This window comes from Barbus barbus, assembly GCF_936440315.1.
Source record: "Barbus barbus genome assembly, chromosome: 3".
Taxonomy (NCBI): domain Eukaryota; kingdom Metazoa; phylum Chordata; class Actinopteri; order Cypriniformes; family Cyprinidae; genus Barbus; species Barbus barbus.
Window position 1 is genome coordinate 25,332,312 of NC_136731.1, and position 13,973 is coordinate 25,346,284.

The 13,973-nt window shown below is 40.7% G+C and overlaps 1 protein-coding gene across 2 annotated transcripts in view; it reads left to right on the plus strand.

Annotated features, from left to right (window-relative positions):
• LOC306849234 (acid-sensing ion channel 2-like) overlaps positions 1–13,973 on the plus strand; it is a gene marked incomplete at both ends in the record, with an annotated part of 409,828 nt that overhangs the window by 363,245 nt on the left and 32,610 nt on the right. For both annotated transcript variants that reach the window (XM_079384127.1, XM_079384126.1), the window contains one exon: positions 2,576–2,703. In XM_079384127.1, coding sequence (XP_079240253.1) covers positions 2,576–2,703 — 128 coding nt within the window. The remainder of the gene's footprint in view (positions 1–2,575; positions 2,704–13,973) is intronic.

Here is a 13,973-nt window from a genome sequence, read left to right on the forward strand (position 1 = left end):
TTCCAGACCCTTAAGGTGTGATCACATTTACCTTTGTTTGTTATATTTTCACATCAGTTTAATAGGAATCCACTTGTGAGGGCTGTTTGATTTGGAAGTGACTCCTGTGTGAGCTGTGCTTCATACATTGCTATATAACTGACAATAGAAAATTGACCCTTTTTTTTGCTAATATGACCTAACCATCCACCCATCCCCCTTCTTTTTTTACAAAAAATACAAAAGTGAAGTCTTCATGCATTCAAAATACATCAACCATTCTATTTATTCTAATTGTTATAAAGCCATAAATTATGAAGGAATGACTTAATTAAGCAAATAGACTACACTGGATTTACCTTGCATTTAGTTCAACCAGTGAGGACAATTCAGTAGTGAAGTCTATTCATTGAATTTTGTAGTACTTAATAGCACTCTTTCTTTCTGTGCTGGAAAGCTATTTCTTTTATCACATTTAAGGACACAAGAACACAACTGAGCTAAAAATAATTTCTTATGTCATGGCGCAGTGCATGCACTAGCAGCGCTGCAGCTGATGCAGTGCCAGAAACCCTGTCACAGTATTTTAGTATAGCCTTCCTTCCACGAATGGAAAACTATGAATTTTTTATTTATTTGATTTTTAAAATTTTTTAAGTGAACTGGTCCACAGTGCTAGTCATTGTTGACTGTTTAGTTTTATTTTCAGTTATATTTTACTTTTTTTCTTTAAATACAGATTTTGGACAGTAAATAATTGGTTTAATGATCTTTTTCTTTCTTTTTTTTTTTGTTTCTTTCTTTGCAACATACTTTACATATACTCTTTTTACATATACAAGTTTTTAGTCTGAAAACTTGAGTCCACTTGACTCTGAAAGGTTTTGAGCTTTTAACTGCCTTCTGGAAAGTAATACCCATCATATTTGACAAGCTACACTTTGGTACATTTGATATGGGACACGTGAACACACACAGCTGAAAGTATTGACTGGTCCCTGTGTGTGTGAGGCTGCTTGCAGCTGCTGTCATGGTGTGTTTCCATCAGTGCTTTGGCCTCTGGATTGTGAGTGGAAGGTGGGGGGTCTTTGTGGCTGTGCTCTCCTGTTATAGATGACTGTTAAGATGCCTGCGAGCCTGCGGGGGTCCTGATGACTGAATGAGGCCACTCTCCTCCCCAGGCCTTTGAGAACTGTTGAGGCGGGTGGGGGAAAAATGAACACATCTCTCGCAACCAATATCACTGGCTAGCGAGGTACAGCTAATCAAACAAAATTACAGATGTTAAATGTGTGTCCGGTGAGTCATGGCATTGCATTTGAGAGAAAGAAAAACAGGTCTGATTTCGTGATGCACTCTCCTTTATGTGATATTTTTTTTTTATTTATTTTTTATTTTTTGGAGTCTATGAGATAGCATGGTATGGTGTTGAACTGAGGTAAATGGTACTAAAGCTGGTACTTTTTCACAAATAAGCAGAATAACCGACACATTGGTGAAAACATTCAAAAGTAGATCATAACTCACAGTCGGTCGTGTTCATTAACTCCTCGTATGCATATATTTCTGTATAAGCGTATGTGAATGTTTTCACAGAGAAATTAGGATTAATCAGGAATAATAAGTTATATTTTTGGCTTTATTTTGATAAAATACATAGGAGGAAACAGAAGTTGTAGGAAAGATGGGAACAGCATCCAGAAAGCAGCTCAAGCCAGTCTGCCCAGAGTACTACTGCTCCTAATGTCCCACAAGACTATAATTCACACAAATTATCAACAACTTGTACTGTTTTTCCTCGCACAAAAATTACAGACTCCTAATGATCTTAAAAGCAGTATAGTTTAAAAGTATGGGATCAAAAATATATATATATCATTTTTTTTTTGTCTGAAAGAAATTAATACTTTTTATTCAGCATGAACACATTAAATTGATCAAAAGTGAAGGTTAAAACAATAATAATGTTACAAAAGATTTCTAAATAAATTCTGTTCTTTTGGTCTTTCTATTAAACAGAGAATGCTAAACAACATATATAAGTTTCCACAAAAAATATTAAGCTGCAAAACGTTTTTTCATCATTAATGGTAATAAGAAAGAAATGTTTCTTAAACAGCAAATCAGTATATAAGAATGATTTCTGAAGGATCACGTGACACTGAAGACTGGAGTAATGATATTCTTTAGTCTTAAAGGTGTTTTTTTTCTTTCTTTTTTTGTCACATTGTTGAAATAGTTAAATATAATTGAGCAATTTAATGACCTTAAAATATTACTGTATTCCTTGTAATATGGAAAGTCAGGTTTTTCAAGTTCTTGGAAAAAGTGCAAAAATAGTACTTGAAGTTCTAGAACTTGGTAACTCAATTATTTTGTGTTCATTAGCATAACAACAAGGACAAAAGCAAATTTGTGTGCACCAAACTTGTGAATGTGGTGGAAATTAAAAAACATAATGTGGTGGAAATAATTAAAGCATTAAAGATGCAAATGACTTAATTCAAGACTACTTCCGCTTAACTCTTCCATTATACTCTGTTGAAGCAAGACTAATCTTTTTATTTCTCTTTCTTTCTATCCTTCTCTGCTTTAGAAGAGACATCGTTTGAGGCAGGAGTGAGGGTGCAGATCCACAGTCATGCAGAGCCTCCTTTTGTACATGAGCTGGGCTTTGGAGTCGCCCCAGGCTTTCAGACCTTCGTGGCTACCCAGGAGCAAAGAGTGAGTGAGCTTTGACCTCAGCCTAATAGTTTGGTCTCTCAAGCCCTATTTACACCTGGTATTAACATGCATCTAAGGTGATCCTGTCACAAGAGTTCAGTAATAGCAGTGCTCAAATCACATTCGATAGTCAGAAACGGATGCTACCACATCTCATTGTGTAAATACTAATGCATCATGACTCATCTCACACATCAACTGCGAACACCTCGCCAAAACCAGATCACCCAGGTTAGAAAATGGGGCCTTTTTAATCCATACCCATGTGTTCATGTTTCATGTACAATGTTTATATTTCTTCAACCTCCTCAGGGTGTTCAATCTTAAAAGACCATAATATGGTTTGTGTGTCCATGTGTGTGAGACAGGTGAGAGTCTAAGCATACCAATTGTTTATTTTAAGCTCTTTCACTTAAATATCGACTGCTTCCTATGAGACCTACTCTGCTTATTTTCGTTTTTCTGTTGGCATTTTGCTCTCCGCTTTGTTTTACTTTGTCTTTGTTGTCCTGATGCTGTGAGGCTTTAATATCTCCAGCCGTGACCTTGCTGGCGATCTGACTGCCATTTGTTTGCAAGCAGTCTCGATGAGTCAGAGTCTCACCACAGTGAGAAGAAAACAAGCCTAGCATTGTGTTTTTGTGAGAAAATACTGATTTCCATGTTTAATAAATAGTTTGGTGCTAATTCAAATAGTTTCACACATGAAATTATGTGGGTTTTTTTTTGAGGAGTCATCTGAATGGCGTACACTCATATGAGACTGTAGACTGTAATCCATAATAGCTGTCTATAAAAAGTGATTTAATTACATATGGTGCAGGTCCCCACTCAATGTACATTATTTTGCCATGTTTAAATGTTATGACCTGCGGTGTTTCATTAAACATCGAATTGAATCCTGATGCTTACTGGCTGCCAGTAGTGTAGGCTAGTTTGGTGATGCAAACAGCGAAAATAAGACAATGAACTATACAGACACTTATCGTGATTTACCAGCCAAGACAACAGGGAAAACAGTACTTGTATGGTTAAAGAAACAGAAAAAGGTCTGAAGTCAGAAGACTGACAAAGACAAAGCATGAGCATAACATTGGTATGCCCTACACATTTGATGGAGTAATGATGCCCAAGTTGTTTCTTTTTTTTTGGACAGGTAAGACTTCAACTTTATTTGCCACTTCCTTGTAAATTGCACTCACAGATGATTACAGGTTTTGTTTCATTATGCTAATTGTTATGTTTAGGTGGCTGTTAAACTGAAATACAGGCTAATGACAGTGCATTAGTAACCTCAGCCCTCTAGTTGTAGTGTGTAATTACGTTTATGAATGTTAGGACTGTTTGGCAAGCCTTCAGTGGTGTGAGTTTTATTCCTAGTCATAGCAGCCCAATAATATACTAAAATCACTGACACAAATCAGCTTTAATAATGGTAATAAATAACCTTGTTCATCTTATTTTTTTGTTTGTTTGTTTTTTAATCAAAAGCAACTGTCTGGTCAAGGCAACCCGAATAAACTGTAGTGTATGATACATATGCAGCTGTTGTGTTTCTGTCAGAGTGTCTGCAGCCTTCGCCCTCCCTGTTGTTATCTGGTGTTCACTTATCTGCTATAGTGTCCAGGTTAGGGAGGGTATCAACATCTCTCCCTGGGCTACTTTTATCTGTTAGGGTATCCTGCTCTCTTACCTTGTGTTATCTTCTCTCTCTCTCTCTCTCTCTCTCTCTCTCTCTCTCTTACCTAATTTCCAGTTGGAGGTGGGAGAGGTGTCACGGTGAGGGGGATTTATGTGGATTTTTCTATTGTCTTTACATTTTCTTTTGAGTGGAATTGAGATTCCAATTTAATATTTATTGTAGAAGTGAAGTTTAGTGTGAGTTTATTGACTCATTGAGAAGTAGGTTTTCACGCAGTGAGAGCAAGGATGGCGTCGCACCTGAATGTGTGAACGGCGTCTCTGTCGCTCCGTCACGGAATTAGATGCATTGCTCAGGCGGGAGTAAAGGTGGAGGATGTGTTGCTGGACGTAGCTGAACGAGTGGGACATGAAAACATTGTTTCAGCGTCTAGGAAGATATACAGCGCGAGTTATCAAGGTTTGGAAGGTTTGCAAGTGGAATTAAGATGGTACTGCTTGGTTGTAAACATGAATCCTTGAAGCATGTGTTATCGTTCAGACGGCAGGTGTTTGTTTTTAGATGCGCCAACATTAAATGTGTCTTTCCGTTGCATGTATGAGGGGAAATCGTACATGTCGTATGCGAGCACGGGAGAAATGCGCTGTTTTCGTTTTTCATAGGATAGGATTGATTCGTGAAATAACATTTCAAAAATTAAAAGATGCAATAAAAGAATTTGATGATGGAAATATATGTATTGTAATAGGAGGTGATTGGAACTGCACAACAATTTTTTTAATGGATAGGAATGGGGAAGAACCTCACTCGAAATCTAGTAAGCTACTTCTTGATATTATAAATGATTTGAATTTGGAAGTTGTGTGGAGAAGTAGAAATAATTTGGTGAAGCAATATACGTCAGTCCTCTGTCGTGTGTGTCATGTGTTCCTGCCTCTTGTGCCCTTATTTGATTTGTTTCCTGTCCTTGTCTGATGTAATCATTAGTTTATTCGTGTCTAGACGTGTCCGTTTATTTACCTGTGTATTTATAGTCCTGTCTGTGTAGTGTCATTTCGTCGACTCGTTATTTCCCGGTGTTTGATGTCTGCCTTGCCTTGTCCTGTCCTGTCTTGCCATGTCTTGATGTTGTCAGTAAAGACTATGATTTAAAGTTACATCCTCGTATGCATGTTCCTGTGTCCTCCCTCGTGTGTGCACCGTGACAATATACTTGGGTAAAGATATTAGATTCTGTTGTGACAGGAGCTAGATTGGATAGGTTATACATAAGAAAATCAGAAATGAATAGAGTTATTAATACTAATATATTTCCGAATGGTTTTTCAGATCATCATATGGTGACTTTAGATTACAACATTGCAAAAGTTTCAAGACCTAAATTTTATTGGCATTTTAATGTAAAATTATTACAAGATAAAGATTTTTTTTGAGAAGTTTTGTAATTTTTGGGAAGTTTGGAGACAAAGGAAATAATTTAATTTAAAATAATTTTGAAAATCTGACTCAATGGTGGGAGGTGGCAAAAGCACAGATTAAAGTTTTTGTCAACAATTTTCTTATAATGCTACTTTTACTCAGAAGAGGAATGTAAAAAATTTGGAGAATGAGATTAATGAAATGGAAAGAAGATTGATTGAAGTTGATGATCATGATTCAATGGATGTTTTAAAAAAGAAAAAAAATGGAATTGAGGTCACCGTTGGAAGAAAGAGTTAAAGGTGCACTTGTGAGAGCTAGAATATCTTCAATTAAAGAAATGGATGCTCCAACTGCTTATTTTTTTGGGACTTGGACATAAGGAAGCACAAAAGAAATGTATGTTTCATCTGAGAAGAAAAAATGGAACAATTACTTCAGACCCAAATGAGATGAGAAGGATGGGTATAGAATTTTACAAATAACTGTTTGGTAATATGGACTGTGATGTTGGATGTATGGATCAGATCTTAAGGGATCTTCCTAAATTAAGACCTGAGGACAAAAAGTTATTGGACGTAATGATTTCTTTTGATGAACTTTCAAAGGCTGTGCAACAACTTTCTACAGCAAAGTCACCAGGAGTTGATGGTTTACCAGCGGAATTTTATAAAGTTTTTTGGGGTGTTTTAGGTGAAGACTTGTACAATGTTTTTTGTGAAGGTTTTAAAAGAGGTTGTTTACCAATCAGTGTTATCACTCTTGCCAAAAAGCGGTGACCTAGGGTTGTTGAAGAATTGGCGCCCAGTGTCTTTAATGTGTTTATACTCTAAAATATTGTCTAAATGTTTGGCTAATAGAATCAAAAGTTTTTTGCATATTGTGGTGGAAAGAGAACAAACTTACTGCAGTTTTTGAGAAATAATCTTGATGTGGGTTTTTTATCTATTGACCAAGAGAAAGCCTTTGACCGTGTGGGTCATGAATATCTTTTTAATGTTTTAAAAGCCTTTGGATTTGGAGAGAGTATCATTTGGGGAGAGATAAAATTACTGTATGAAGGGGCTTCAGTTATGCTAAAGATGGGAGGTGGCTTGAGCTGCCCAATTCCTGTGAAAGAGTAATCCAGCAGGGTGTCCTCGATCAGGACAACTTTATAGTTTAGCTATAGAACCCTTATTGTGTAAGCTATAAAAGGTTTAATGATCCCTGGTGATAATTCAGGGTTAAGGTATTCTGTATCTGCATATGCTGATGATGTAAACATTTTTGTTACTGGTCAAAATGATATTCAGATACTCTGTAAAAACTTAAAGCTTTATGAACAATCTTCTTCAGCCAAGGTAGGACAAAATGTGAAGGGTTTGTGGTGGGTTCTTGGTTGGACACTGGGCCACCTAAACTTCCTGAAGGATTAAAATGGGGAAGGGAAGGTATTAAAGTGTCTGTCCTGTCACGGACACGGAGACCGTTCCTGAACTCGCTGCCTGTCCTGTCACGGCCACTGAGGCCCCTGCTCCGCCATGGCCCCCTGCTCTGCCATGGCTCCCTGCTCTGTCTGCTCTGCCATTACTCCATGCTGCAGATCCTGTTCCCCTTCGTGGGCCTGGCCCTCCATCCCTCCCCCCATTCTGCCTCTGCTCCACCACCCTCCTGAACTTTTTGGGTTCTGTTTTTGTTTTGTTAGGGCATCAGGAGCCGCCCTTAGAGGGGGGAATATGTAAGGTCTGTTTTTGGTTCTGTTCCATGTTCTTGTTTTCATGTCTTTTATTTTGAAGGTTAGTTAAGGTTCCTGTTTGTGTCATGCTTCCCTTTTTCTTGTTGTGTATTGATGTTGTAACCTGCTGTCGGTGAGTGTTTAGTCAAGTCAAGTCTAGTCTGGTCAAGTCAAGTCAAGTCTTCGTTTGTTTGTATTTTAGATTGCACTTTGTTTAATAATAAATCTGCACTTGGAGTCTCACTACACTCGCCTAAGTGGACTCTCATTACAGCCTCTTCTGGTCGACTAATGATTAGTCAACTACTAGGGGGCAGCCCTATTATATAGTCTATAAAGTATAATATTTTTTATTACATTATATTATGCTTTATTGTATTTATCATTTAGTATACATCTCTCTCTCTCTCTCTCTCTCTATATATATATATATATATATATATATATATTATTATTATTTATTTATTTTTTTTAAAGGGTAAAGAAAAGGAAGAATGAAAAGTGCTTTTGACCACAAACATTTGAATTGTATATTTACCGTCAGCTTCAGTTTATTGTTGTCTAGATTCACTCTCTTGTCTTGTGTTTATTGCAGTATTATAGTAAGTATTATTGGGGAACACCACAAGATGTTTGGTAGTAGTTGTAACAACACTGTAGTGTGTGGTTGTGATTGTGCTGGAAAGATCAGCTGAGATACTAAACTACCCTCCCTGTTGAAAAAATGAGCTGGCCTGACAAGATCAGAACTTTTTCCCTGAAACCATTTGTTACCAACTTTTGACAACTTGACCGACCCACTGGGAAAAGTCCCAGTGCTCTTTATGGCCAGTCCACCATGTGTGTCAGGGAGACCATTTTCAACAACACATTCATTTATTGTTCTTTTCTCAGGCCTGCTTGTCCCTCAGGACATGGCAGGATACTATAAGTCTCACTCTGCACATTCAGCGTCTTACCAACAGTAAAGATGAACATTGATTGAATTGAGAAAGCATGTTGTTTATTTTGTGATAATAACAGTCTTTGATTGATTGATATTTTGGGAATTGTGTCTCAATCACTCCCAGGATTCACTGAGAGTACATCCTGTGCTCAGATGTTCACTGAATACGTCTCTCTTTCTGTCTCGCCCTTCAGATGTGCTGTAAAAATGGACCATAAAATGAAATTATCCATCAGATTCAAGCATTATTTGTCTGAACATTACATTTCATCACTTTTTTTACCTTTCTGTACAGTCATTTTTGGTCTATGGTTTTAACTTAATCATTCCATTAATTTTGGAAATTTACACTTACAGAACAAATATAGCTGTGGAATTAATATTTAAACCAAAATAAATACAGGAACAGAACGTTCCTTTAGATTTCGAGAAAATGTTCTTGATTGGATTTTAAATGTCCTCTGACCTGGAGGGTGTATCTCCAACTAATTATCATTAACCCTGATGTCCTAGCCAGGGGCAGTAATGACTCGCTGATGCAATGTTGCAAGAAACCCATTACAAAAGACCCAGAGAGAAGGAGAAAAAGAACAAACAAGGTGAATGTGGCCAATTTCTAAAGCCATGCAATATGAATGCAGCCAGTAGGGTTGGCTGCAATGGCTTTTCATTTGATTGAAGAGTCTTGAGTTCATAGATTGAGTCTGAATGACATTTTCCTCTCAGAAATGCCTTTTCATTCCTCTCATATGCTTTGGCTCAGCTGGGAGCTCTGTAAATTTAGCACTGGTTAATTAACTTTACTTTAGATTTATAGGACCCGCAAAAAAAACTAAAAACATCCAGCAGTGAGATATATTTTCCACTCCCTCCTGTCTATCTCATCCCTCCTTCCTTCAGTTGTCTCTAGTGATCCCTCTGGCAGAATACCCCCCCCCCCCCCCAACACTCTGCCAGTGCTAAATTAGGTCAGACTAGTTTGAAGAAACAATAAATTTGAACTTGAGTGAACGGTCTGTCCCTATTAATAGTGCATTTTAGATCAAAAGTTGGATGGTGAGATTTCTATAATTTTTTTAAATATAAAAATACAGTACAAACAAAGTAAGAGTGTTTACTTAGGAGGGCGCTCTGGAAGCGGGTACACTTGGGGACGCTTTGGAAGCGTGGACTCTTGGGGACGCTCTGGAAGCGCGGACACTTGGGGGCGCTCGGGCAGCGCGTAGCTGGACGGGTAACGCCATGTCCAGGAGCTCAAGGGCATGAGCCGGCGGGCTTGTATGTGCCGCGAATGGCGGCCTTGATTCACCCATGAACGGCTGGCTTGGCTTGCCCGTGAACGGCGGCGGCATAGGCTTCGCCACGGACGGCGGGGGCATTGACTTCGCCGCGGGCGGCGGCATAAACCTCATCCCGGGTGGCAGTACAAACATCGCCGTGGGCGGCGGCACAAACTTCGTCCCGGGCGGAGGTACAAACATTGCCACGGGTGGCGGCATAAACATCACTGCGGGTGGCGGTTGGTCGATGTTCCCCGTGCCAACCTTGCGGGGAACTAATCACAGCCTCCTCATCTTTCGGTTTGGTCATGTCTTCTGTTACAAGATGCTGATGTAGGAAGGTAGGAAGACGAGGGATGCAGAATAATCAGGTTCTTTAATGGGTCCATGCAAACTCCCTCAACCGAGACAATGTACCCTAAAAAGGGAACCGGCTGTGCATGAAACGCGCACTTCTCCGCCTTGACAAAAAGCCCATTCTCAAGCAGCCTCTGGAGCACTCGCCTGACGTGGAGAGACGAAGAACAAATCAATATGTCATCCAGGTAAACATATATGAACTGATCTACCATGTCTCTCAGCACGTCATTGACGAGTGCTTGGAAAACTGCGGGACAGTTGGAGAACCCAAACGTCATGACCCGATACTCAAAGTGCCCCCTGGGGGTATTAAAGGCAGTTTTCCACTCATCCCCCTCCCTTATGCGAACCAAATGATAGGCGTTACGTAGATCTAATTTGGTGAAGATGGATGCTCCCTGCAACCTCTCGAATGCAGAAGACATCAACGGCAAAGGATAAGTATTCTTTACCGTGATGTTGTTCAAGCCCCAGTAATCAATACAAGGTTGCAGAGAGCCATCCTTCTTCGCGACAAAGAAAAAAACCTGCCCCCGCTGGAGAAGAAGAAGTGCGAATGATCCCGGCTGCTAGAGAATCAGAAATATATTTCTCCATGGCCTCCCTTCCAGGCACCGAAAGCGAGTATAACTAGTACCTGGAACTAGATCTATGGCACAGTCATAGGGACGATGAGGAGGAAGAGAAACAGCCTTCCTTCAGGTCGAGATACTCCCTGGGCACGTTTGACAGATTCATCACCTCATCCTGCAACGAAACACACAACACAGGAGAACAAGCAGACACAAGACAAGAAGCATAGCATTTCTCGCTCCATGCAGAAACGGAACTCTGGCCCCAATTAACTCTAGGGTTGTGTTGGATGAGCCAAGGATGGCCCAGCACCACTGGGGCCATAGGTGAGTCAGTCAATAAAAACTCAGTAGTCTCAGTGTGATTAGCTGACGTGATGAGTGTAACAGGTATAGTGGAGTGAGTGATGTCAGGAAGTGATTGTCCGTTAAGTGCACTGACAGAGATCCTGTGATGGAGCAAGGTCGTGGGAATATGGAGCCGGTGAGCTAACCATATCCATAAGATTACCTTCTGCCCCCGAATCCAGCAAAGCTGAACCGTCATGTCTTCCGGCCGCCCATTGCAGTCTCACCGGGAGGAGCGTGGTGGTTGAGGATTGGTTGAACGATACACCACCCGAGAGTAACCTCAATTCTACTGCCAGGCTTGCGCTTTTACCTGGCATTCTGCCAGGAAGTGCACCGACGCACCACAGTACAAACACAATCCTCTAGTTCGTTGACGCTCTCTCTCCTCCCGAGAATGCTGAACTCTACCAACCTGCATGGGTTCACTGTTGGTCAAGTGCTTGACCGTACGTCCAGATTCGACAGGGGAGTAATCAGAAAATACTGGCAACTGCTGCTGACGAGCTCGCTGATCATGTTGTTGTAATCGTGAATCAACATGGAGAGCTAAGTCAATCAGTCCATCCAAGCTGGGAGGCAACTCCATAATGAATATCTCCCTCTGGACCCGGTCAGCCAACCCATGCAGGAACATGTCCCACTGCGCCTCCTCATTCCACTTGTACTCGACCGCCAGGGTTCGGAACTCGATGGAGAAGTCCGAGACTGATCTTTCACCCTGACGGAGATCAGCCAGCCTGCGCGCCGCTTCGCGTCCAACTACTGCGCGATCAAAGACCCTCTTCATCTCCCCAGAAAGTGCATGGAACGAGGAACAGCAAAGATGACGATTCTCCCACACCGCCGTTCCCCATAAAGCTGCCTTCCTGGCCAGCAGTGTGAGAACTAACGCCACCTTGGTCTCCTCCGTGGCAAAAGTCTGCGGTTGCAGGGAAAAAACCATTGAGCATTTTACGAGAAAAGCTCGACACAGGTTGGGCTCACCGTTGTATGTATCATGGTTGGTAGCCGTGGCTCACGTTGAGTCGCGCTGTTAAGGGGAACTGGGGGAACAGGCGGTGGGAGTGGCGCAGCGGGCATCCTCAGTTGTTGAAGTTGAGTGGTGAGCTCGGACACCTGCGCCACTAACGCTTGCACGGCTCGTCCGGTCGCGAGCAACTGATCATCCTGACAATCCAATCGTGCGTTGTTGTTTTTGAGAACTCCTTGAATGGTTAGAGCTTCCGCTGAATCCATTAGTGGTCAGATCCTTCTGTTATGTAATCAAGAGAAGGATTCAATAGCAGATATACAACAGTTTATTTGAGAGACAAACAGAGTCACAAGTTGGAATGGAGCTCGTGCACAGCGTGGATAGAAGACGGACACAGGGACGCAATGGGCAGCCAGGTCAACTGTCGAGTCCTCCGAAGTCAGGGCTGAGACTGGAGCACACCAGGAAACAGAACGAGAGGCAGAGTAGGAACACATAGAATCTCTGAGGATCTGACAAAGAGAGTAACGTTAGCTGATCTTAAATAGCCCCAGTAATGAGTCACAGCTGGGGCAAATCAGCCTGTAATCAGGAGCTGCAGGACACACCCACTCACACCACACACCACAACAGACGAGCAAGGATGAGACAGTGATTCTATGAACCGTGACAATCTGTCCGTCCACCGAGCAGACAATATAATAATTTATCAATTCTAGGAAAGATTATTTTCCTGGCCAAGGAACAATAGCCCTCCTACTTGTACAGTGCTAGCAGTAGTTTAGCATGTAGCAAGGAGCAGCATTCAGTGACTTCGAATCGTGAGCAGAACACAGAGACAATCAATTGTGAATATAAGGGATTTAATAAATGAAACTATAGCTAACAAACAACTAAACTAAGCAAAAAAATATATATATATACATTTATATAGAATCAAGGAAAGTAAGGAAAAGAGAGAGAAAAGCAAAAGAATGGCAGTTTCTCAGATCAATTAGCGACAGACCAAATGAGAATCATCAGAGAATCACAATTCACCTTAACAAGGGGTTCAAACTTAAACACGCATCTAAACAGTTGTAAACAGTTACTTGCATTGGTTTTGAAGCTGAATGAGAGTCTTGATGCGGTAGACAAAAGGTTCTTGATGATTTCTTTAGGAAGATTTTCCTCTGGTTCTTCTGAAGATAAGAAGTTCCACGGCAAGTCCACAAAGTTACTTGAAACTAAAACTGCCAGAGGGTTAACTCAAGAGGAGTTTGGGAGTGTTTCCGTCTCAAGAAGAAGAGTTTTGAGCACCGATTAGTCTGAGTTCAGAACTTTTGATAGTTTGTAGCCGCACCCACTTTTTGGGTGGATGGACCAATCAGAGGCATGAATTTTTGGCGGGAGAAACTTTCTTTGTCTCCGTTTATGGCACATTTGCATTTGTATTGCCGGTCTGGAGAGTTGGTGTAGTTTTACTTCAAAACATAGTAACAATTGTATGATGCATTTCACGACCACATAGTGTACCTCATTGTTCGAGGAACAAAAAGAAGATCATTTTGATACCAAAAAGTAACCTATAGGAGATATTAAAGCAGAGATGCACTCATACACTTGAATATAGGCATTTAGAGTCTAACTAATACAAGTAAAGGGTTGTAACTAGGTTAGTATATAGGGGAATATGCATACAACACCAGATACATTTATAACTGCTTTATTATGGCCTAAATAAAGCAAATGTCTTTATGTGTGTGTGTGTGTGTGATGTGTATTTGAAATTGTGGAGAACACTGGTCTAGTCAGGCCGTTGGTGCCTGGTCATTCACTCCTTTTCGGAATGTGTTTGAAGTTTGATAGGGAGACCAGAGGGGTGACCTGCTTAGTGTCTTTTGATAGTGGGGAAAGACCATTGGCAATTTAGCACCCATATAAATGTAAATGATGAGGCCAGATCAGTCATTTGTATGCAGATGTCAAAGGCTAAAAGGGTCTCTTACAACCAAGTGTAATCAACCATCA